This window comes from Pollachius pollachius (assembly GCF_949987615.1).
Source record: "Pollachius pollachius genome assembly, chromosome: 20".
Taxonomy (NCBI): domain Eukaryota; kingdom Metazoa; phylum Chordata; class Actinopteri; order Gadiformes; family Gadidae; genus Pollachius; species Pollachius pollachius.
In genome coordinates this window covers 14,631,121-14,655,907 of record NC_136953.1, presented here as the reverse complement: position 1 = coordinate 14,655,907, position 24,787 = coordinate 14,631,121, and the positions used below count along the sequence as shown (strand labels likewise).

The following is a 24,787-nucleotide window of genomic DNA, read 5'->3' as shown; positions in this document are numbered from 1 at the left end:
TCAATCCCTAATAATAATAATAATAATAATAATAATAATAATAATAATAATAGTACATTTATAAAAAAAGTAAAGCATGTTTAGAAAATGGTTCAAAAATAAAACTACTCAATACTACTAAAAACAAAACTACTAAATACGCTACAATATTTTATTCAACACGAACACGAACCCTATGGGAAGGCGTGTACACCTTGACCACGATTCAGACGGCTACTACCAGCCAGCCAGTCCGAGGGGTCTCTTACCTTTACGGGGGGCTGCTCCTGGGGGCACCCCTCCTCTTGGCGCTCTCCCACCGGCCCCACGGCCATCTGGCCCAGGGCCCCAGTGTTCCTGAGGGCCAAAGACAGGGCGTCATAACTCACATTAACCACCCATTCCTCTGTCCAAACCTGACCCCTCGGGGCCTCGTGTGTGTGTGTGTGTGTGTGTGTGTGTGTGTGTGTGTGTGTGTGTGTGTGTGAGTGTGTGTTGCTGGGTGTCTGAAAGGGGCTTTCAGGTTAAGCAAAGGGTCAAGGGAGTGAGATCCTATTGAGGCATTGGTTCCTAACACCCCCCACTCAAGCCATTTAGTTTAAATGTTGTGTGTTGAAAGGGGGGATGTATTGAAAGGATGAGCATCAGTGTTCTCAGTGCAGGTCATTTAGATAACGTGAACAAGCAAGGGTATTTGTGTTTGTAGACAGACGTCACAGGCTATATTGCAGTTTGACCAAACACTTCTTTGTTTTCTCTGTACCAGCTCCCTCTAGTGGGTTACAGGGATACGACAGGCGTTAACTTGTACTTTAAGGTCAATGTTTAAAGAAATGCATTTCAATGAATCAGAATTTGGGAGGCTTTTGTAATCAAGGCTGTGGGGGCAGTGGCGTTTTGGAGAAAAAACAAAAGCGAAAGAACTACAGCTACCTGACAAATATGATCTTGACTTTCGACGGAGAGCTCTTGATGATGGAGGACGCGTTCTGGTGGCTGTGGCCGTGCAGCTTCTGCCCATTGATCTGGAAAAATACAACATACGTGAAGATATATCGTTATTAGTAGTTTAAATGGCGTTTGAAGAAAACTATATTTGACATCTCTACTTTATGTCTTCAGAAGCAGTCTGTCTGCCGCTGTTAAACACCAACCTAATAAATCACTATACTTTCTTACCCACACCAAAAAGACATGCCTCCATCACGCAGACATATTCCAGCCCGTCTTCCCTTTGTCCTCTCGCTCTCTATCTCACTCTGTCTCCGTCTCTCTCTCTCTATATCCCTCTATCTCTCTGAGTCTCTCTCTCTCTCTCTCTCTCTCTCTCTCTCTCTCTCTCTATATATATATATATATATATATATATATATATATATATATATATCCCTCTATCTCTCTGAGTCTCTGTCTCTGTCTCTCTCTCTCTCTCTCTATATCCCTCTATCTCTCCGTCTCTCTGAGTCTCTCTGTCTCTCTCTGAGTCTCTGTCTCTGTCTCTCTCTCTCTCTCTCTCTCTCTCTCTCTCTATATCCCTCTATCTCTCCGTCTCTCTCTGGGTCTCTTTCTCTCTCTCTCTGTCTCTCTCTCACTGCCTCCGGGTCTCTCTCTGTCTCTCTCTCACTACCTCGGGGTCTCTCTCTGTCTCTCTCTCTCTCTTGCTCTCTCCCTGTCTCCGGCTCTGTGGTCTCTTTGCTGTCCTCTCTCACAAGGACACAATCAAACCCGGGCCCTGAACCCGGTCTGTCCCCTCAACCCGTACCGCGGACCCCAACCCCCCTCTCCCTCTGAGCCCCCCTTTACCTCCAGCAGCTCGTCCCCCACCGCCATGCGTCCCCGCTGAGCCCCCCTTTACCTCCAGCAGCTCGTCCCCCACCGCCATGCGTCCGTCGCGCCCCACTGCCCCCTGGGGGTCGATGCCCACCACGAAGACGCTCCGGCGGGCGCGGTCCCGGTTCCCCGCCAGGCTGAGGCCCAGGCCGGCCCGGCCCTTCTCCAGCTGCAGCATGTGGAGGGCCCCCGGGAGCCCACTGTACCGCTGGGTGATCTGACCTACCGGTGGGGGGCCACAGGGGGTCAGGGGTCAACGTGAGGTCCGTGACGTCACATGGGTCATCAATCAGTAATCATAATCAGAACAAAACATTTATTTAGTAAAGCGTGTTTCAAAATCGTTTTGAATAAAATATTCAATAATACCTCTATAAAAATATTAAATATAAGTATTCATACCACTATAAAAAATATTAAATATAAATATTCAATACCAATTTCAACAAAACAAAACAAAAATTACTATACAGTATAGTATATAGCAGTTTTATTTGCAGTGTTAAATATTACATTCAACACTACATTATATTTTAAACAAAATATGGTCCAGCAAAGTACAATCCTATACTATCCTATATGTGATTTAATATACTAAATAAAAGTGCTATACTTTACACAGCAAGAATAAAATCCCTTGATAAAAACAAGCGAATAATAGCGCGAGTCCGCGGTTCAGGCGAGGTCACCGCGCTGGAAGTGTTACGGAACGACCTGAAGTGACAAGTACTGTCGACTTAAAGAGACCCTCTCTCCACCGCCGCCACAGACCTTGTGGTTGACAATTGGCGTCCCCTCGTCACTACTTATCGCTAGCACCCCGAGTGAAGCAAGCAGTCTGCCTCCCTCCGGCTCATAACAAACCGAATAAACAACACAAACAACGTCGTTGTTTTTCGGGAATCTTCCTTGTTGACACTTGCACCGGATCTGACAAAAAGCGGGACGTGCGTCCTTGATGTTTGGATGGGACTGAGTGTACGTCTGTCTGTCTCCATGTCTCTTGCCCTCTCTGTCTGTCTGTCTGTCTCTCTCTCTGTCTCTCCCTCTCTCTGTCTCCCTCTTTCTGTCTCTCTCTCCCTGTGTCGCTCTCTCTGTCTCCCTCTCTCTGTCTCTCTCCCTCCCTGTGTCACTCTCTCTCTCTGTCTCTCTCCCTGTGTCACTCTCTCCGTCTCTCTCCATGTGTCTGTCTGTCTTTCTTTATTTCTTTCTTTCTTTCTTTCTCTCTATCTCTCTGTGTCTGTCCCTGTCTCTTTCAACCTCTCTATCTGTGTCTCCATGTCTCTCTCTCTCTCAGCGATGCTGGTTGGGGCCGGGCCTTAAGGAATAGACTGAGTGGGCAGACTATAGTAGATAGAGATTATGCATCCGCACGTAAAGTAAAGGCTGGGAGTCGAGGGAGGGGGCCGATGGGGGGGGGGGGGGGAGAACCCACAGCGATTGAAATGTCAGGCTGTCGCCTTAGTATTCCGAAAAGCTTTCTCGTCCTGCGCCACGTTCCCTTCAGCCGTCTATCTCTCCTTTGTCCTTCTCCCCATCGCCACTGAACCCCCCCCCCCCACACACTATCAGCCGCTACCTTCCCTGCATTCTCTCTCTATCGCATCTCTCTCTCTCTCTCGCGCTGTCTCTCTCTCTGGCTCTCTCTCACTTTCTCTGTCAGTATCGCATCTCCGGCTCCACTTTGAGTCCTATCACATCTCTCTCTCTCTCTCTCTCTCTCTCTCTCTCTCTCTCTCTCTCTCTCTCTCCCCTCTCTCTCCCATGTCTCAGGTGGGTTGGGGCCCCGCTGTGCAGTAGATATTGGGGGCCCCTGGTGTTGGTTGGCGTTCGCCCACTGATGCATCAGTCCTCCGCTAATCTCCCCCCGGTTCACCTTCTCCCTCGCGACCTCATCCATCTTAAACCCCCGGGACACACACACACACACACACACACATACACACACACACACACACACACACACACACACACACACACACACACACACACACACACACACACATACCGTCGTGCACACCCACAAACACGAGAAAGTACGGAAAAAGTACAAACACACCCAGATACAGTAATATCATGCACAAACAAGTACGCAAGCACGCACACTCGCACATGGGCGTGCTTAACACACACCAACAGATTTGCATCCACACACACACGCACAAGCAGAAACGCATTGAATTGGAGGATTGGATAGAAACACCCACACTCATAGACGCATCCATCCATCTCAATAATGAAGTCACACACACAGTCTCTAACACACATGCACAAAACGAACCACAGCATGTGATATTCAACCCTCTCACTCAACTCAGATACACATCGAGTCCTGGGCTCGGATGAGCGTCACCATGTGTGCACTGGGAATCTAATTGAGACGGTGAGGCATTGCCTTCACCGTACAGCTCCGGTAAAATCGCCAGATGCATTGAGGCAAGGTACGGGCCTCATCTGTCCCTCCTCATCTGAGACCCGTAGGTGTTTTTGTATTCTTGTTTTGCATAACAGATGGGTCTAAAGTGGGTCATTTGGGGGGAAAGATAACAAGAGAATGGGGACCTCTAGTGGCTGCTCTGAAGCAGTGCATGCTGGAGGCACGACCACGTTGAGAGCATCTTAATGGAAACTTTTCATGTTGGCCCTGCCGTCACCACCACTCATCAGAGGGCATCCTGCGGATTAAGGCTCTGTCCTCCACACACATACATACAGACACACACATACACACAAACACGCAGTACACACATACACATTCAAATACACGCACACAGATGGACACACAGACGCACACATACACACAGAGCACACAGCCTTTCTGCAAATCGATGGTATCAACGGTGGCATGTCTCCTCCGTAACACAAAGGACAAACTCTGGAAAACTCACTCCAGCTGTAGCCAAACTCATCCTCCTCGTCCTCTTCGTCTTCCTCTCGTTCTTCCTCACGACGGTCGGGGGTGGGGCTGTCCGGGACCTGGCTCAGGGTGTCCGTGTCTGTCTCCCCCACGTGGGGGACCACCAGGAGCGGGGGAGGGGGCCAGGTGGGCGACGCCCTACCCACCTCCCACTTCGTCGGCTGTGGGGGGAAACGGGGGGCGAGAGTAGAGAGAGAGAGTGAGAGAGAGCGGGTGAGTGAGAGGACGTGTGGGGGAGAGACGGGGGGGGGGGCTCGTGGGATTGACCCGTGCCAGGTTGGGTTTACGCGGCCTGGGGGGTTTTATAAAGTTTACTGGGCTTTTAAAAGCGGCCTCGTGAACTGGTGAATTTGTCCAACAGTTATACTGGCCACTTCTTTACTTTACTTCCTTTATGTGTCACTTTGACATTTCAAGCCTCTTTATGGCGAGTAGACCTTGGAGGAAAGTTGTGGGGTCTTTAAAGTTAAAGACTGGAAAGAAAAAGGAGTCCTTTAGGGCCACCCTGTAGGGCCATATATAAATATATATATACATATGGATGTATATATATTTATTCAAATAATTATAATTTATATGATTATAAATATGATGTAGTTATTGTTATTATAATCATAATCATGATCATAATAATTATAGAAATCAAGCTAGCTTTCAAAGTGGAAAACAATAATACTTATAATAATAATAATATATAATAATATAGCACTTGATAATTACAGGGTAGCCCAAGGAAAAGCATAACCTTCTTTGAAGCAACCATGCAGGTCATGAGTTTAAACGTCGGCCATTTTAGTTTAGTTTTGTTTATCCTCTACTCATAGTATGCAGGACAGAATGTAACACAACCACGCCGGACTGTACACACAAAACAACGCACACACATCACAACAGAGTGTGTTGGCACATGTCCCAACACACACACACCACTTATATGTGCATCTCCAACACACGGCCGCGAGGATACGTGATGAGGGTATGACGGTGTGAGACCACACTCACACCCCCACCCCACCCACCTTAAAGGGCGTAGGAGTGAAAGGGTTAGTCGGGGAGAGGCGGAGGTAGAGTCTACTGTGACTCTCATCCTCCTACAGGAAACAAGAGACAAACAGAAGACACATGTGGCGTGACCAGCGGGACGTTTCTAAACCGCTTAGAAAGTCTCTTATCTATTTTTCAAACGCCGGTTGGGTAAGAGGCTATCGCGTCCGCGGGGCGAGCCGCTGGCTCAGTGGGTGGAGCGCGTACCGTTAAGGCTCAGTCCTTACCGCAGCGACTCGGGTTTGATTCCCGCCCGCGGTCCTTCGCTGCTTGTCTTCCCCTCTCTCTCCCATATACCTTCCTGTCCGACTCAACTCTTTAAATTCATTCATTAAACCTGCAAGTCACTCTTAAAAAAATAGATAATAATATCGAGGCCTATCCACACACGAGATTTGCGTTCACAGCGGACGCCTCTTTCGAGAGATCAGGTTCGCCGCCAGCGACCGCAACCACGACGCCACGAGACGCTATAAACCCCCATGATAGACGAGGGCGGGCTTTTACGGGCCAGTCGGGGCTTCCATAACTTCCCCTTACGACTACTCTCCTCTCCTTCCCGCAATGTTTTTGTTGTTTTGTTGGAGAGAGGCGTACCTTGCCCTTGGTGGCGGCTTCGGCGGCGGCGGCCCGTTCCTCGTGTGAGTCGGTGGTGGAGGACTGAGACAAAAGAGACAAAACGGGAACACAGAATCACAAACCGACTCTGCGCTTTCATTGCGTCGCTCATAGCAGCCGTTAGAAGCTGGGATCTTTGACCTTGGGAACGCGGCCAAACGCAGGCTGTGCTCGTTTCCATGCGGCGTCGGCTGGTCAATAATACGAAAGGCACAATAGTGGTGATGAATCACATGCAGGTTGTTTCTGGGTGAAAACCGGGTTGTCCGCGGTGCGTTCACCGAAGCATAGTCACCCGTGTTTACCGGTTATCTCATCAAGAGGATTCAAGTGCTTTCACCAAAAACAACCAGGACATCTCCACGGCAACCTTGCGATTACCGGCTTGACAGAGCAGTGAAACCAAGGTCAAAGTCGTGGGTTTATATAGCACAGACGTAGTTCGTCAGGGGAAATATATGGTTGTCAGGAAATGTGGCTACTGTAGGAAGTTCATGCTATTTATAATAGCTGCACGCACATGCACATGCACACGCACACACCACAGAAGAAGAAAGACATGCACCATGCAAGGCAGTGTAGCGACACTCGTATCAGCACATCGCGAGACAAACACGAGTTACGAGATATCATGCGAATTTCCACCACAGACTCGAGGGTGGGGACGAGCGACGGCGGGGTGGGGTTGGCTGCGGTTAGGGGGGGTGGGGTTGGTCTAACCTGGGGGAGAGCAGGGTGCGTTAGGCAGGTTTGATTAGTGCGGAGCGGGCCTCCGAGCTGGAGGAAGGGCAGAGGCGGCTTCTGGAGGCAACACACCACAGGGCATGACGTTCACACGCGCCGCAAGGGGGCAATTGTCATTTCAAACGCTTCCGACAGGAAATGATTTCACCCGGAATGAAGGAGAAAAAGTGTGAAAGAAAGAAACGGCGTGTGGTGATGACAATGAGCTGCCATCTTGTTTCCTCTTTTCACCCCCCTCTCTCTCTCCACAATAGCGAACGTCGGTTATTTCTTCCTGTGAAAAGAACGAGTCGACGGCTCCTCTGGGCTCGCTCGTTCGGCGCGCACCAGAAGGATTTCAGACTCTCGAAACGGGCGGACGTGTAATTGTACTCCCTAGGCGGTGAGGGAGCCATTTTCTCCGGCTGGTTGTTATAAAAAGGCCATCTTTAAAGAAATCCAATAAATAGGTGGGGAAAAAAAGAAGGCATTTGAGTGCGGCCTATCTGCCGTGACGCCGACAGCAATCTCATGGGATGTGGGCTGAAGGAAATAGGCCTTCTCTCCCCCTCTCTTATCTCTCACATGTGGCCTCCTCCGTAGCACTTCCACTTGGCTGGAGTGGTTGCGGTGTTTGATTTGCAGCGTATACGTTTATGTGTAGAGGCTGCGTCGGCCTTAGGATAGTATGGCAACAAAGCGGCCATTTTAGAGAGGTCGAGATGGCCTGGAAGCAAAACGGGGCGCTGTGGTTATTCTGGATGAGAAGAGCTGGAACGTTGATGTTTCTCAACCGACCTGATTAGTCGTTTTTATTCGAGGGCTTCTGATCTATGTGGAGTAAAACAGGATATGTTTTATGTAAAATAGATATAATAAAATGTAATGTGAATATAAAAAACCGGTTGCGAAATGTAGACCTTTCAAGATGTTTTGGATAAATGTCACCAAATGGCAGTTATTGCTTTATATATATATATATATATATTTTTTTTTTCATTTTGTGTTAATTTATTTTTTTCCCTGTAATACATTTTCTGTCTAAAGGTTTGCTAAAGGTCCACCCTAGCTGCAAGTGTCCTAGTTCATAAGAAGACGCCATTTCAACCATCGTTCTCTAACCTTGGGTCCAACTCTTCCATCCCCTCTGTACTCAGGTGTGTTTGTGCACAGTTTCCCACCGTGACATCCGTTCAGCGACGCCTCAAAATATAAACGAGTGGGGGGTTGGGGGGGGGGGGGTCTTTCACGAGATAAACGTCAGGGAGCGGGGAGACGGATGGAGGGAGATTGAGAGGGATAGGGTGATGAGAGGGATGGATGAAGAGGAGGGGGCAGATTGAACGGCAAGCCGGGGAGACAGATTGCCTGGTGTGCGTGTTGGGGCGTGTGTGTGGAAGGCGTGAGATATCCCCTCTGGAACGGATACCGACGATGGGGGGAACCAGGGTGTCTGTTGACTCGGAGGGAGCGAGAGAAAAGCAGCATCAATTTAGTGGAAGAGAGAGAGAGAGAGAGACACAGAGAGAAAGAGAGAGACAGAGAGAGAGAGAGAGAGAGAGAGAGAGAGAGAGAGAGACACACAGAGAAAGAGAGAGAGACAGAGAGATGGAGATGAGATGGTAAGCGGTGCGTTTCATCAAAAACCCTTGAGGCTTCCCGGGTCGCTCGGTGATTCATGAACCGTCGGAGACGACGCGATTGTGTTGAGTCAGACGGTAGAGATGGACGCCGGCCGAGGGAAACTCTAGTCAGCGGAGCTCGTAGGGCCGCGGTCACTCACCGACCGAACTAATGAGTCAGATAATTACAAACACGGCGAGAGTCGACCCTCTGTCTCTTTCTTCTCTTTAACAGAGGTCACCGCAGCTAGAAGCTAACCATGGGATACATATCGGATTGAGACGCACTTGTTCAGAGGTCGCCTAGTCTCTGCATAGCCTCTTATTGTATGTTTGAACGTCCTGGCACTTAATGTACGCACTTATTGTATGTTGTACGCCCTTGTACTTAATGTACGCACATATTGTATGCTGTACGTCCTGGCACTTAAAAATAGTACTCAGCATTGTGTATCATCTCATCATAGCTATCTTTCTTGTATACGTGGAATGGGTTAAACTAGCGATTGTTTGTGTAAGTCCCTTTGGATATAAGCCTCTGCTAAATGCCCTGATGAGAGCCCCCCCCCCCCCACAAACAACATGACCACAAAGAACTGTTGGAAGTGCGTGAAGAACTCGACCGTTGGGACTTTCATAAGATGAGGAGGCACCCTGTTGTCACTGGACCAGGGTGGGAGTTTAAGGCTAGCATGTGGGTGCGGGGGTACACCCATCTTACCCGGGGACGGTGGATGATGCTCTGGACCAGGAAGGCGACGGGGTTTCCCGCCTTGCGTATGGCCTCCACAGCCTCCTCGTGGCTGGCGTCCCTCAGGTCCACGCCGTCCACCTGATCAATGCAATCAATACATCAATACATCAATACATCAATACATCAACCCATCAATGCATCAATAAATCAACACAACAACCATCAATACTGCAACACAAGTCCCAGAGGATCGACCAATCAGGGGATCCGTAGTGCCTACAGTCAGTCAAACGTGTCGACCCATTCCAGTGGGACCTGATTAGTTTATTATGCTTTTTGACCCTTTTTAATCAAGGGCGATGAGTTTGAACTTGCTAATTGAACTGAAGTCAATCAGGCGTTGGGAAGATGTTGTTAATTGCGTTATCCTATCAACGACGGCAATCATAGACGTTTAAAATCAAATTCCCAATAGATTGGACCGCCTGAAATGACATTAAAACAGGCACAGCAAAGTGACAACAGTGCATTCATCAACATCCCCCCCCAACCCCTCTAAACACGTGCCCTTGGCCTGACCTCTGCCCATGCCCTTGGCCTGACCTCTACGCGACCCCTCTGGCCTGACCTCTGCGCGACCCCTCAGCCTGACCTCTGCGCGACCCCTTCGGCGGCCCTCACCTCGACGATGCGGTCGCCCGTCTTCAGCGTGCCGTTGTGTCCGGCGGGGCTGTCGTCCAGGATGTGCTTGATGAAGATGCCCCTCATCACCTCCCCGTTGCTGAGCCGGCTGCCCATGCCGCGCCCCCCCACGATGCTGATGCCCAGGGACTTGCCCGTCTCTCTGAACAGCTCCACCCTGGCGACGACGACGGAGAGGAGGGGTTATTAACATGGGTTAGACCCCCTTACCTGCTCCTCGTACCTGACCTGTTTCTGTATCTGTGTTTATTTACCACAAGTCCGGCAATTCATGTGCAGACTTATTGTATATTGTACGTCATTGCGCTTAAAAACAGTACTAAGCATTGTGAAGCGTCTTATCCTAGCTAGCTTTGTTGTAAATACGGAATGGGTATAACCTGCTAATGCCCTAAATGTAAATGTTTGTAAATCTAAAAGTCAGTTTGATACAAGAATCTGCTAACTAGCTAAAGAGAACACGTCAGACTATGCCCGCTGTGCACTCTGATCAGTTTGTATACAGCAGTTGTCTGCATTTTTAAAGATAGAGAAAAGGTGTCAGTGGGGTTTAAACGGCTGAGGAAATTGGACGCAATTTTGTCATTTTGATTTCCTTTCGGGCTGATCGTTGACACGCTGTTCCTGCCTCCTTGTAGCCTCAGCGATGATTAGCCTACACCAGGCTACAAGCAAGGCCGCCTTAATGCACGGGCTCACCTGGGCTGAAGCCCCAGGGCCTACGACTATCAGGGGGCCTATCATGAGCTGCAGAAAAAAAAAAAAAAAAAAATCTTTTTTTTAATACTGCCTCATGATAGCCCCCCCGATCGGCGTACGCCCAAGACTATGTGATTGTCCCTCCCGTCGACAACAGCAAAATGTCTGCAAATAATTTACACATCTTCATTGCAAGATCCCCTCTCAGGGGGCCTACGAACACTCTCAGCCCCAGGGCCCAATGGCAGTTAATGCAGGCCTGGCTACAAGGCTAGGCTATATCTAGGCTAGGATTCGCTTAGGCTAGGATACATCTTCCTAAAAAGTATGATGATGATAATAATAATAATAATAATGATGATAATAATAATAATAATAATAATAATAATAATAATAATAAATGTTATTTGTATTGCTCTTTATATTACTAGAATCTCAAAGTGCTACAGAGAAGTAAAAATAAAATCTATGCAATTACAACAATTAAAAATGACCAATAAATGGTTATAAAGGAAGAAGGAAGACTAGGATAATGCTTTCAAAGGGCCCCTTGTTCCCTTATTCTCCCCTAGTTAACTACCTAACTAACCAACTAACTAAATCCCCATGGGTGATCAAACTGAGTGCGTCAGACTGTCGTTTAGCGAGCATACTTCCGAGCTTGGTTCCAGTTGCTGTATGAGGCGCTCTCCTCTCCCTCTCCGTCCTCTCGCTCCGGTAGCTTCGGACTGCTCCGGCCCGCCCTACGAGGGAGACCACAAAGAACACAGTTAGTGTTTATATATCCCAAAAGAACACAGTTAGTGTTTATATATCCCAAAAGAACACAGTTAGTGTTTATTTATCCCAGGTGAGGAACAGCAGTTTTTAATCAAATCGGCCGCAAAACATGTGGAAGGCGATCCGGGCTTAATGTTGAGTGTTGAAACTGAGATTTAGCGTGTTTTAATTTCCCGTCTTGGATCGATAAAGTACGAGCTATCTCGCGTCCATATCGGATGTTTTTTTTTTTTATAATGGTGTTTTATTATTTGCAGGGAGGAGGGGCTGTACGGTTGGGCGAGGGCTCCGGGGGTGAGGTCGTCTTTAGCCTTCATCACCAGGCTGGCCTTGTAGTCCTCCAGGTACTCCGCCGGGACGTAGGTGATGCTGCACACACACACACACACACACACACACAAACACACACACACACACACACACACACACACACACACACACACACACACACACACGCAGACGAGCACAAACACACAGTAGACACACACACGCACACACATACAGATGGACACACACACAGTAGACACACACATAAACATACACACATATACACACACACATATAGACACACACAAACAAGCACACACACACACGCACAAATGTAAATTAGATAAAATAACATACATAATACAAACATTTGTCAGCCTCTCTGAGCTTGAGACACCGGGGGTCTGACGTACCCCCCCCAAACTATTTTCACGTCAACATCCACGAGCATCCCTGGTAAACAGACACTTCGGTGCTCATTGCTTAATACAACAGCCGGCATTCACTCGAAGGGAGTGTGAGCTCGCACACGACTAAATATGACTGTGTCAAACCTCCGCTGCCTGTGGTTGTAAACAGGGAAATCACCTCTTTATGCATCCGTAGCTGTCTCATTTACATTCAAGAGTTCTCTCTCTCTGTCTCTCGCTGCCTCTCTCTCTCTCTGCCTCTCGCTCTCTGCCTCTCTCTCTCTGCCTCTACATCTCTTTCTCTGCCTCTCTCTGTCTCTCTCTCTGCCTCTCTCTGCCTCTCTCTGTCTCTCTCTCTGCCTCTCTCTCTCTCCAAGCCCCGTTCCAATTTAACTGTGTGCAAAACACTGCAGAGAGAATGAACCGGCACGCCGGCTCCATTATTCAGACGATAGATCGCACGCCGCCTGTCATGGTGCTCAAGGTGAGATGTGGATGAATTATGCATGCCCCCCCCCCCCCACCCGCGTTTAATCATCCACAACAGATGTTTGTCTCATTCATAACTGTCTGATCAAATGTTTGTTCATGCGTTGTCCAAATCTCCTCCTCCCAAATTACGTCTTAAAAGTTTGATGGGTGAGACATCAATAATTCATTTGCTCAGAGTTGAGTATCGACCGATGAGAAGGGGGGTGGGGGGTGGGGGGATGTGTCGGTTTCCGTGGTGATAGCACTATTAGCAATCTGTTGATGACGTGAGGGGATTTTTGAAGAGGGGCTCAGTGGAGAGAAAGAGGGGGGGGGTGAAGGTGGCATGGCTTCCTGTGCGGTTCTGTCGACATGGTGGCATGCGTGACTGTGGAATGAATCATCACAAGGGGGGGTTCGTCAAAGGACACAAATCCAATCTGGCAACACATTCCAAAATGTAGGAAAAAGCAGTTGACGGGCACACTTTTGACGAGCACATAAACGGCCAAAAACGAGTGACATAGGTGAGTTAGTCGCACGGTAACACAAGGAATAACCAGACAAACAAACAGTTATGATCAAATATTTTTCCTTTCTCAAGCCACACGGAAAGAGATGAATAAATGAGAAGAAAAGATGGTTAAAAGGCGTCGTTAGTTTGGTTGTTAGTGGGTCAGTCATTTCAAGAGATTTATCCAGCTATTATCCTCAACCGTGTGCTGTTCAGACGTGAAACGGCCATCTCTCGTCTGCTCCCACAAGAGGTTATTTATGGTGAATATGGAAATAAATGGGAGGCCTGCGCGCATGGAAATTGCTTTTTCACAAAATAGGCCAACATTTAAATCTTTAGTTAAAGAATAATGTCGTGTCAAATTTCTGTTTAAAGAGGTGATTCATCCTGCGCCGGCATTAAGGATCCACCACGTTATTTTAACGTGAATTGTCAGCGCAGCTACAGACGATGGCTGTTTCCCTGGATAAAACCCTTGTGATGAGGAGCTTGCATGCGAGTGGAGGCGGGAAATGGAGAAGAAGAAGGAAAAAATCAAGATGGCCTCCGGTGATTTTTGTCACTGACACACGGGCAGCGTGGATGTTATACTCACACATAAAAGGGGCACACATCATCCTCGGGTGCACAAGCAGATCTAGAACATGAAGATTTGGGGTGGGGGGGGGGGGGGCAATGAGTTTGTTTTGTTGAAAGAAGTGAAGCAAACAAAATCTGACAAGTTGATCACAGCAGCCCCTGCACTTAGTGGCACAGCGGTAGACAGTTTTTTTCGTCTGTGGGTAATTTAAAAAGATAATGGCGTGAAGACAGGGGAAGCAAAGAACGTCATATCTTTGAAAAAACAAATGTCTGCTAGATAACTGACGTGTTGCGCTCGGCACCCTCAAGGAAGCACCTGAAAAGAAAAGTATACTGCGAGACGATTCAACTCATGATGTCTGTGATAAATAAGCAGTCCCCCTCTGTTATCTACTGCTACTGCCTGACCTGCTGCCTTGTAAATAAAACGCAACTGTTTGCTTTCTCACTATATAAAAAAGATAATGTCGTTAATTTACTAAGAAAGAAACAACGACAAACAACACACCGGTAAGACAACTAAATCATGAGCACTTATTTTCACATTACGGACCGCCTTTGAACGTTTACATCATAAAAAGCGACATAACCGCAGACTACAAAGTATATGTAATTTTGTTAATTTACTGAGAAGGAAACAACGACAAACAGCACACCAGTAAAACAACTAGATCATGAGTGCTTATTTTCACATTATGGACCGCCATTGAACGTTTACATCGTAAAAAGCGACATAACCGCAGACTACAAAAAATATGTAATTTTGTTAATTTACTTTGAAAGAAACATCGACATCAACACATCAGTAAACCAACTTAATCAAGCACGTTTATTTTTTTAATTTCCCTATCGGATTCCGTATTTCTTCTATTCAACGAAGGTCGCCTTAGCTCGAAGCTAGGTAAAAACTTCGGATTGACCCTTTGAGCGTTCACATTGGAAAAACAGCGACATATCCGGCGTCTAGAAAAAGAAAGATAATTTCGTTCATTTGCTATGAAAGAGACAACGACATCAACACACCGGTACTGGTAAAACAAGTAGAGCACAAGCGCCTATTTTCACATTCCCCTTACGGACTAAACCTCTTTCATCCTCGTCAGAGCTTGAAGCTAATGGGCTACGTATCGGATTGAGCCATTTGAACATTCCCATCGTGAAAACAAAACCCGACATAACCGCCGGCGGCGAGGAGGGCGTGGCCTCACCCCAGGTCGGGCCCAATGAGGGAGTGGCGTCGCAGCATGGCGCGGGCCTGGGCGTTGCTCAGGTCGGCGGTGGGCTCTCCGTTGATGGCCAGGATGAGGTCGCCCACGCCCAGACGCCCGTCGCGGCTGATGGAGCCGCCGTGGATCACGCTGCGGACCTGCATGCCCAGACCCTCCTTCACCGCGCTCACCGTCATGCCTGGAGGAGAGAGGGGGGTCAGGGCAGTCGGAGTCTGGGCCGGTGTGGGGTTGTCTATTTGTGTGTGTGTGTATGTGTGCATGCTTGTCTGTGTGGGTTGTTCGTCTTAATTGTGTGTGTGTGTGTGTATGTGTGCATGGTTGTCTATTTGTGTGTGTGGTTGTCTATTTGTGTGTCTGTATGGGTGCATGCCTGTGTGTGTGTGGTTTTCTGTGTGTGTGAGTGTGTCTTGTGTATGTGTGTGTGAGATAATAAGTCAGAATAATATCTGATGAACTACTTTTTAGTGAACAAATGCCAAATTACATCCATGAAGAACTATTCATTGTCTCACAAATCAGACTTTAGATTAGGTCCCCTAACCTAAAGTCTGATGGCAGACTGGCTGAGCTGATGAGGCGTTTCTTTTTCTTTCACTTCATATTTGTTGAGACCATTCGATGTTTCTGGAAGCGGTGATCTGTCATTTTGATAACATAAACTCGGCCAACCCCAGTTAACAGTAAACAAGTCTCTGTAAAGGTTTCCAACCAACGCCGTCTAGACTGGCCGCTGTAGAAATATACGTATTAAAATACCCTTCTGAACGCCTGGTCTAAGTGCGTGAATCAACTCTTCTCTCCTAGGATATCCTCGTAACAAAATAGGAAACGCCACATAACTCCGGCCCTTTGATTATTGGTTCAAATTAAAGTAAACTGAAAAACCAAACTAAGGTAACTTAGTTTGATAATTACAGGTGTGGACCCCCGCCACCCCATAATGGCGTTGTTGCCGCAGGAGGTGCTTTTCATTGAAAAAGTCATGTTTTGGCACAGATTTTAGCGAAATTCTGAATGCGACATTTCCTGACTCTTCACCCCCTCTGTTATGAATTCCGGAGATGACAAAATAACAAAAATAAAAACATGCGTTGCCGACAACAAGACCCACCGAGACTGGAGTTGCCCTTGACGACCGTGATGGTTCTTTCAAAATCGCTGCCGAGAGTCGTCGTATCCTCTTCACTGTCTCCTGATGGAGGGCTCATGACCTCTGACCCATCCTTCAAGGTGGAAATTGAAAGCAATTATTCACGATTTTTTTTTATGGTGGGGAGCTAGAGTGCAGGGAAAAGTCTGGCACCATTAAAATAAAACATTTAAAAGAGGTGAGAAAAAAAATAAAGTAAGCTGCTGGCTTTTGCAGATGGTTGAAACATGGTTTGCTTATGGGAATAGAGAGTTATTGAAATCGGACACTTTGTCTTTGGACCAAAGGGTTAATTTATCGATCACCTTTGAGGTGATCGATAAATTAACCCTTTGGTCCAAAGACAAAGTGTTCAGGTTCGTTTGACGGACGACCATACCTTCACGAAGAGAGCGCTGGCGTTCCCGGCGTCTCCCGCCTCGATCTCGTAGCGCCGGGCCTCCACCGTCTCCTCCTCCTCCTCCTCCTCGTTACCTCCACCCCCCCCTCCCACCAGCGGCTCCATGCTGCCGTAGAGATCCATCCCGCCTTCTGCTTCCGCGAAACCGCAGACGGCGGCCATGGAGGCCATGGCGTCCGGCCCCGGGTACGACGTCTCGTACCCCGGGGGCCCGAACGCCGTCGAGGCGTCGGCGGGCGAGAAGGGCTCCGTGGCGTCGCCGAAGGCGTCCATCGCTTCGAGGGCGGCCATTTCGTCCAGAGGCTCCGAGCGCCGTGGCAACAGCTAGGACGCAAACAAAGCCGAAAAAAAAAGTTGATCAATTGATATGAAAACCCGAAACCCGAACAGGCAGCGTTTTAAAGGCGACATATTGTACCACCAGGTGTGAGTGTGATTAGCCGTTACAAGCCGCTTTGAAAATCGGCTGCGTGTGTGTGCTGGATATGAGCAACGTTTGCTACAGTCCACTGGGTGGGCTGGTAGACTGATCTATCCAGCACACATCTAGGTGTGGACACGCCCACCTGTGATGTCAGAGGAGGCCGATTTTCAAAACGGCTTTTGGTGGCTAATCACACTCGCACCTGCTGGTATAATATGGCACCTTTAAGGTCGTCAGTCGCACTCTGTTGGGCCTGAGAACCACAGAATGGCCTGGAGGGAGGGGATTGAGATGAGCTAGGTGGGCAGCCTCTGGGGTTTGTCTTAAAGATACGCGGCGGTGAAGCCATCCCGCCATAGACGGCCACAAGCAGTTCCCGGAAAGATGGTTGTTTTGTGTTCAATGCAGCAAAACAAGGCTGTGTTCTGTGTTTTACACCAGGGCCACGAGGACCGGCTTAGGGAAGGCCTTTTTTATATTTGTTTAATGACATAAAGATTAACGGGTGATGAAACTATACGGTGCACAGTGGAAATATAAAAGATGAGAGGAGTGTAAACACGACGCAGGAATGTGTTTTATGGGACGACACGCAATCTTTGAAGCAGACTAATTGAACGGCGAAATGTATTTTACAGAACCAGATTCCACCTACCATCTATCATGTGACCACTATATATGTATATATATATATATATATATATATATATATATATATATATATATACCGTATATCAATACAATATAAAGGGCAAGTGGTGTGCTATTACTTTTTCTGTCTGATAAATTAGAGAGAAAGAGGGGGATACAATAGAGGCAAACTAAACATGTGGTCTGCACGGGTCCTTCTTTGTCAGAAATGCGTTTTGTTATTATACAGCAGCACCCCATGGCTATCGGAGGGCGCTTTTGAAAACAACAATGCGGACGACATTTTGGCCCCTGCCCCGTCACACATATATTATTGATCCCCCGCTGCCTCTTTCAATCTCCACAATATCCGAGCCGCCGCCGACACACATCCCATATAATGAAACGTCCCGACGAAAATAACAATAACCTAGGAATGTTTTATTGTTTTTGCTCCAACGCTTCAATCTGCGGCCGGCCTGCTGGTCAGAACCGGTGAAACGCAAGGGGGGGGGGGAGGTACCTTGGGGGTGGAGGAGGAGTGCAGGGGTCCCAGGTGGTGGTCTAGGGGGTCCGTGGCGTCACCCCCGCCCGCGGCGGCGCTGACCCGGCCGCTGCACATGCTGCCGTGCAGGGCGATCATGGAGGCGTGCAGCGAGTCGTCCTCCATCCCAGAATAGCTGAGGTCCAGCGCCCGGTCGTCATGGAGATCCGTGTCGCCGGCGTCGATCTGCAACCACAGACGCAGACACGAGGGGCACGTTTAGAAAACAAAGATGTCGCTTGTTTTGTCGTGGTGTTTGTGGACTTGCGTTGGTTTGTGAAGCGTATAAGCGCAGGGGGGGGGGGGGGGGGGGGGGGGGGGAGGAGCCGGCCAATCGCGGACCAGCCCCTAGCAGAGGTTAGCGTTCTGTGCTAAGGACGGCGAGAGAGCGCTGATCGTTTTTCTTTAAAATGGGTTGGGGGGTTCCGAGGAAGGGGTTGGGGGGAGGGGGAGACACAGGTTGTGTGTTTGTGCAGAAGGGATGCTTGAGATTCACCGGGAAGCACTGATACCATTCTTGTGTTTTGAGTGTCACTTCGGGTCAGATCAACTGCCAGCACTGGAAGCTATCTTCAAATCGGATCATGAAGACTAACAGCGCTTTTCCTACTCACGTTACAAACAAACAAACATCCATCTAAACAAACGACAACCAGAACAACATCCTCTCACAGTTATAGCCAGGACAGACAAGGGGATTAGAGGGAGGGAATGATTGACAGGTTGTTTTTTTTCACCCAATTATTATTAGTCTGGACTTTGATTAGTCCCCGCCCCCTCCCAGAGCAGGCCAACTGACCAGGGCCGGTTCTGCCCGGTACAGAGTCCCCTCGGTATCTCCGTCTCTACCCCACACAGCCGGCCACCCTAGTAAGCCAATGGCGGGCGACGGCGGTGACGGTGACGATGGCGAGGAAGAAGAAGGTGAGGAGGAACTTCTTTGCTCATCGCATGGCGGCTGTCGAGAGCCGGAATATCTGTGTATTCCCTGGACGGATTGGGAAGACGCGTTCATTTTATTGCGGCAGGTTTTTCTTTTCTTTTCCTTTTAAAATGAATCATGAATGAATACACATGAACGAGCCGTTTCATCTGTTGGCTCCATCACATTTCAATCAAAGCCCAGCCGAGGAACGATGGAAAGTTGAGAAGAAATGTACTCTATGTGTGTGTGTATATATGTGTATATGTGTATATATGTGTGTATGTGTGTATGCATATATATATATATGTGTATATATGTGTATGTGTGTATGCATATATATATATATATACACACATATACACACACACACACACAGAGTACATTTTTTTTAACTTTCCATCGTTCCATGTGTAGATAGTGTTTCTTTCTTCTTCAGTCTGCTGGATGTTGAACATTGTCTGCATTGTCTTCTCCATGCCTTGTACAGATAACCGATTTAAAGCAAGAGAGTAGAACAGAGGTTACACAGGTCAGGGCCGGTTCTGGGGCCTCAGGCAGGGGGGGGGGGGGGGGGGGTCGGTGTGATGGAGACCGACCCAGAACACACAACACACAGACTTCCTTCCTACAACACTCTTCCAACCCACAAGCACAGATGCACACGCTTGCGGGCACTCACACACACACACGTGCACACAGGCACGCACACACAGGTGTTCACACACAAACAGGCATGCACGCTCACCCACACACAGGCAAACAGGCACACAAACACACACACACAGACACAAACAGCCTGACTGAGCGTAACCCTGGCCTCTGCCTCGTCCTCCCCGTAGCAGATCCCACACAAAGCCATCATGAGTGTGAACCTGACAGACGGATCGTGACGCATCGTGCACACAGTATTTCCTACAGAGGCTTTTTAAAAACATAGTGTGTGCGCTCGTCGAAAGATAGACGTCTCAATAACAGCGTCAATATCAAACAAAGGCCAGGGCGTATGGTAGCGATTCCCGACGTTGATCTGAAGCCATTGAAGATGTTTAACCATGCGGCCTCACTCAGCTGTCTGCTATGAAATATTCAAGTGCCGGTAAGGTGAAGCCCTCATTATAACAGAGTCGGCTGCATCGTGAAAGAAGAAAACACACACACACACACACACACACACACACACACACACACACACACACACACACACACACACACACACACACACACACACACAGACACACAATCACTCATCACTAGACTTACACACACACACACACACACACACTACAACTACAACAGACTAGAAACCAATGCCTTGGGAAAGGTCGGTCGATGAAACAAGGAAACTTAAGAAGCCCCCTCTCATGGAGAGAGGCGAGTGGAATCGCCTGTGAGGGCCTCTTGACTTATTAAAGTACGCTTGGACAACGAGGTCCTACACTAACGCGCCTCAAACAGAAACAACGCCTACAAGTACAGGCGGCAGCGGCTCAGGGTGTAGAGCGGGTTGGCTGCTAGCCGCAAGGTTTCTAGTCCGATCCCCGGCTCCTCCTAGCTGAATGCCAAGGGGTGTCCCTGAGCGAGGCACCTACAACCTCACTGCTCCCGACGAGCTGGCTGGTCGCCTCGCATGGTCGACACCGCCGTCGGTGTGCGAACGTGTGCATGAATGGGTGAATGTCAGGCAGTACTGTAAAGCGCTTTGGATAAAAGCGCTATATAAATGCTAGTGCATTTACTACGTATCGTTACTCTGCCACGGTAACGCGCAGCATAAGCAACACGAAAGACCAACTGTAACCAACACCATCAATATTAATATTTTCTTGCAGGCAGTGGTTTGGCCATCCCTAACACACACCTATCATTACGCTTACATGATAACGCTCAGCATTAACAACACAAATGACAAACCGGAACCATTAACATCAATATAAATATTTTCTTACAGGCAGTGGTTTGGCCACCCCGATCTGGACGGCGCCCAGCTTGGCGCCCTTCAGGGCCTGGACGGCGTCCTCTAGCGTGGCGTTCTCCAGGTCGGTGGCGTTGACGAACATCAGCCGGTCGCCCGGCAAAAGCCTGCCGTCGCACTCGGCCACGCCATTGGGCACCAGGGAGCGAATCACGATCACTGTTTTGGCGGGGTCCATCGGGTCCTGCAGCGGTAAGCAAAACGTATACTGTAGCTTTAATGTTTAGCTTAGAGTTAGAGCTACACGAACTGTGACTTTACTCACAACTGCCGTCACTCTTGTTTATGAGGGATAATAATGAGATAAAAACTAAAATAACCTGTAAATAATAAATACTACTTAAATAAATAATAGTAGTTGCCTACAAGATAAGTTGGATTTAAAAACCGCTAGGCCTGTTTAAAGGATCGCTTAGAGTCACTTCCTCTCCTGAATGCAACATTTCCAAAATACAACGGAACAAAAAACAGAAGGCTGCGGTGAAAGAAGTTTCCCCGGTTAATTAAACTTTGAGCACAAAACGAGATGGGAACATAATGTTAAGGGTGATTTGAGTGGCGTGTGCTCTTCAGGGGAGAAACTTTTTTCCTATGTTTGCCAAAAGAAAGTATAACAACTACTGCGTGTGTGATTATTGTGCAACTCCTCAAGGTAGGGGTACCGCCTTGAACTGCATATCAAACACAAATCACAAAAAACGATTTTCTGAATTCCATTCGGCTGCTTTTGTCCTGGAGGAATACAGCCACAGCAGCCGGTTCAAACCAGCTTAAGTTAGTTTTATTGTTCGGCTTTAGCTATCCTTTATTGAAAATGGCAGGTTTATTCCAACAAAGGCCCTTCCTCTGCAGTGTGTTCCCCACCAGTTGACAACTTGACAACAGAATTAAAGGGCAGTGATAACTATGCTACGCAATAAAGACGTTGCGTTAGCATGGCGTCAACAAGAGTCAACGTGTCAGGATATCACTGCAGCATAAAACACAAATTATTCCCCTCACAAAAAGTCATAAACAAAAGCTGGGTACGCAGCCGAAGGCACAGAAAGAAACCAAGAAAGAAAATCCCAAGAGAGGGAAAACCGAGTCCCAGAGGGTTTCCTCCCAGCGTTCCCAGTACCTGGTAGTCCAGGATGCTGAATCCCAGTCCTCCCTCGCTCTTCTCCAGCTCGATGTGCTGGATCCCCGACTCCCACATGGCCAGGGGGGACGCCGGCCCCTCCCCCGGCACGGCCTCTTCCTCCTGCACCTCCGCCTCCGTCATCATCGTCATCATCGCCGCCGTCATCGCCGCCGTCATCTCCGCCGCGTCCGCCTCCGAGAGTTCCGGCGTGGCCAGGAAAGCGCCCGGGTCCGCTTGCGTCTGCGGAACCAAAAGTAGGAAAAACTAAAATCGCAGGGCTGTGTGTTTGTGGTGCATTGCACCCCCCCCCCCACCTCTCGCTCACACGCTACTCCCAGATACCACGGCGTCCCTCACACCCCTGTGGTTCTGTTTCAGAAGTTTCTGGCGCGAGATGAAAGGGAAATATCAGCGGGATGCAAAGCGAAGAGAGGAGGTGGTGGAGGGGGGAGTAGTGGGTGGTGGCGGTGGTGGCGGTGGTGGCGGTGGTGGTGGTGGGGGGCTGAATTGGACACATCTGCAGCTGAAACTCCCCCAGCCCATCTCCATCACTCTCTCCCCCTCTCTCTGCCTCTTCTTCCTCGCTCTCGGTGCGGCGTTGGCTGCTGCCCCGCCCCCGCTGCACGGTGCCGGAGGTGTCACTCGGTGGATTGGCGTTCATAAAGTGCCAGCCATCTCTTGCGTTAACCCGCACGCCGCCGCACTTCCCGCGTCTTAATCCAGCCAGTCAGCGTTGATTGGCAGGCATGAAAGCCAATGGAGCGACGGGCGGCTTGTGCCGAGCTAATAATAACTGATAAGCGACGAGGGGAGGGAAGGGCTTACGGTGATTTCGCTCTAATCAGGTCCGCTGGCAGGCTTGCGGGTGCGCTGGATTTGTGGAGGCATGACAATGCACGGGAGGGGATTTCCTTCAATCGCACGTAGAGTTTATTCTTTTGACCTCAGCTGAATAGAAAGTGCAATCTTCCGCTAGAACTAGATGGTTGACAGTATCAGTTAATAACGGGCCACTGATAACAGCTCTATTATATTAATGTATCAAGCATATGGCCTGGGTGTTTTCGTTAATGAGATATTAATTGAATCTTTTTCACCCCTTCTAGAAGAAAATGACTCCATTATAGCATCGGTTTAGATATATGCTGATTTCTCATAGTTTCGTTCAAATACCTAATGTACTTCCGCAATTGTTTCCTCTATTATCATAAAATGCCTGATATAACTTAAAAAAAAAAAAAAAAGTTACATTCGTAACGTATAGCGTTTTTTCGATCCTAAAGAAATATATGTTTCAGTTATTTTCTATACCACTAATAGTGTACAATACCTTTACAAGAGAGTCCATAGACAAGTCATCTGATTGGCTGACGTCCGCGTCAGTCGATGGAACGGGGGCGGGCCTACAGCATGCCATGTACACACAGAGGGGAAGCTCCTTCAGGATCCGGACCACTTCCTTGTGGCTCTCACCAATCAGGGAGATGCCATTGACCTGAGAGGAGGCACAGGATGAGCGACATGGTTAAACGGTCTCAGCACTCAGTGTTCTTTCTTCTGAGAAATGTACTTTTTAGTAAATTGCTTTGGATAAAAGCGTCTGCTAAATGCCCTGAAGGTAAATGTAAAAATGACACCCGAATCCTACCCTTTACAGACAGAATGTTGGAAACAATAAAATCATGGACGAATCATTGTGAAATCATAAAAATACTCATTATTTTAACAAATTTACTTATTGTAAGTCTCTTTGGACAAAGGCGTTTGCCAAATGCCCTCAATGTAAATGTAAAAATAACAGCCCAAACACCACACCATCCCTCCCCTATACAGACGGCACGTTAGCAACAAAGTGCGAATGGGTGTGTGTGTGTGTGTGTGTGTGTGTGTGTGTGTGTGTGTGTGCGTGCGTGCGCTTCACTTCCAAAAAAAAACCCCAAACGTCGTTAAGCCAATCAGTACCTCCAGCAGCTCGTCTCCGCTGAACAGCTTCCCGCAGCGCCCCAGAGGCCCCTCGGGCAGGACGGAGCGGACATAGTGGTGCCCCCCGCTGGCCTCCAGGCTCACCCCCAGACCGCTGCTCTCTGTGAACTTCTCCACCTGGGCCACCTGCACGCCACAGCCCCCCCCACGGACAGAGGCAATGGCTCAGAGGCGGACACGTTTCGGGCGCTAGCTTATCGGCGCTGAGGTCCCTTTCGGGGTGATGTAACTGACAGCGGTGTATTGTGTTGTTTGTCTTTCTTCTGGCTAATGTACGCATTAGTACGGCGCTTTGGTTTGAGGCGTCTGCTAAACGCCCTACGTTTAAATGTAAAGGTCGAAAAAATACCACCACCAACACCACACCCTACTGTAATGCTAAAGTGCTAAGGTCATCTAATTCTTCACAGCATCACAGTATGTCTCTAGTAACCGTTCTTTGCCCTTCCCGCCACTTTAGAGGATATCCCCAGCCCGGGTGTTAAGCCCCGGTTGTGAATTTAACCCAATAAAAAAAAAAAGGGTTCAATCATTTGGAAATAATAAAACCAC

The 24,787-nt window shown here is 48.4% G+C and overlaps 1 protein-coding gene across 4 annotated transcripts in view; it reads right to left on the bottom strand.

Annotated features, from left to right (window-relative positions):
• Window positions 1-24,787, bottom strand: part of mpdz (multiple PDZ domain crumbs cell polarity complex component) — a 64,124-nt gene that overhangs the window by 16,403 nt on the left and 22,934 nt on the right. For 3 of the 4 annotated variants that reach the window (XM_079758334.1, XM_079758337.1, XM_079758335.1), the window contains exons 14-31: window positions 24,215-24,361; window positions 23,583-23,747; window positions 22,250-22,492; window positions 21,104-21,313; window positions 18,212-18,418; window positions 16,614-16,958; window positions 16,196-16,307; window positions 15,064-15,262; window positions 13,869-13,910; window positions 11,882-11,977; window positions 11,482-11,571; window positions 10,109-10,286; window positions 9,455-9,565; window positions 6,368-6,430; window positions 4,698-4,887; window positions 1,835-2,031; window positions 913-1,004; window positions 249-336 (exon numbers count right to left, since the gene is read on the bottom strand). In XM_079758334.1, coding sequence (XP_079614460.1) covers window positions 249-336; window positions 913-1,004; window positions 1,835-2,031; window positions 4,698-4,887; window positions 6,368-6,430; window positions 9,455-9,565; window positions 10,109-10,286; window positions 11,482-11,571; window positions 11,882-11,977; window positions 13,869-13,910; window positions 15,064-15,262; window positions 16,196-16,307; window positions 16,614-16,958; window positions 18,212-18,418; window positions 21,104-21,313; window positions 22,250-22,492; window positions 23,583-23,747; window positions 24,215-24,361 — 2,775 coding nt within the window. The remainder of the gene's footprint in view (window positions 1-248; window positions 337-912; window positions 1,005-1,834; window positions 2,032-4,697; window positions 4,888-6,367; window positions 6,431-9,454; window positions 9,566-10,108; window positions 10,287-11,481; window positions 11,572-11,881; window positions 11,978-13,868; window positions 13,911-15,063; window positions 15,263-16,195; window positions 16,308-16,613; window positions 16,959-18,211; window positions 18,419-21,103; window positions 21,314-22,249; window positions 22,493-23,582; window positions 23,748-24,214; window positions 24,362-24,787) is intronic. The other variant, XM_079758336.1, reaches the window with a different exon arrangement.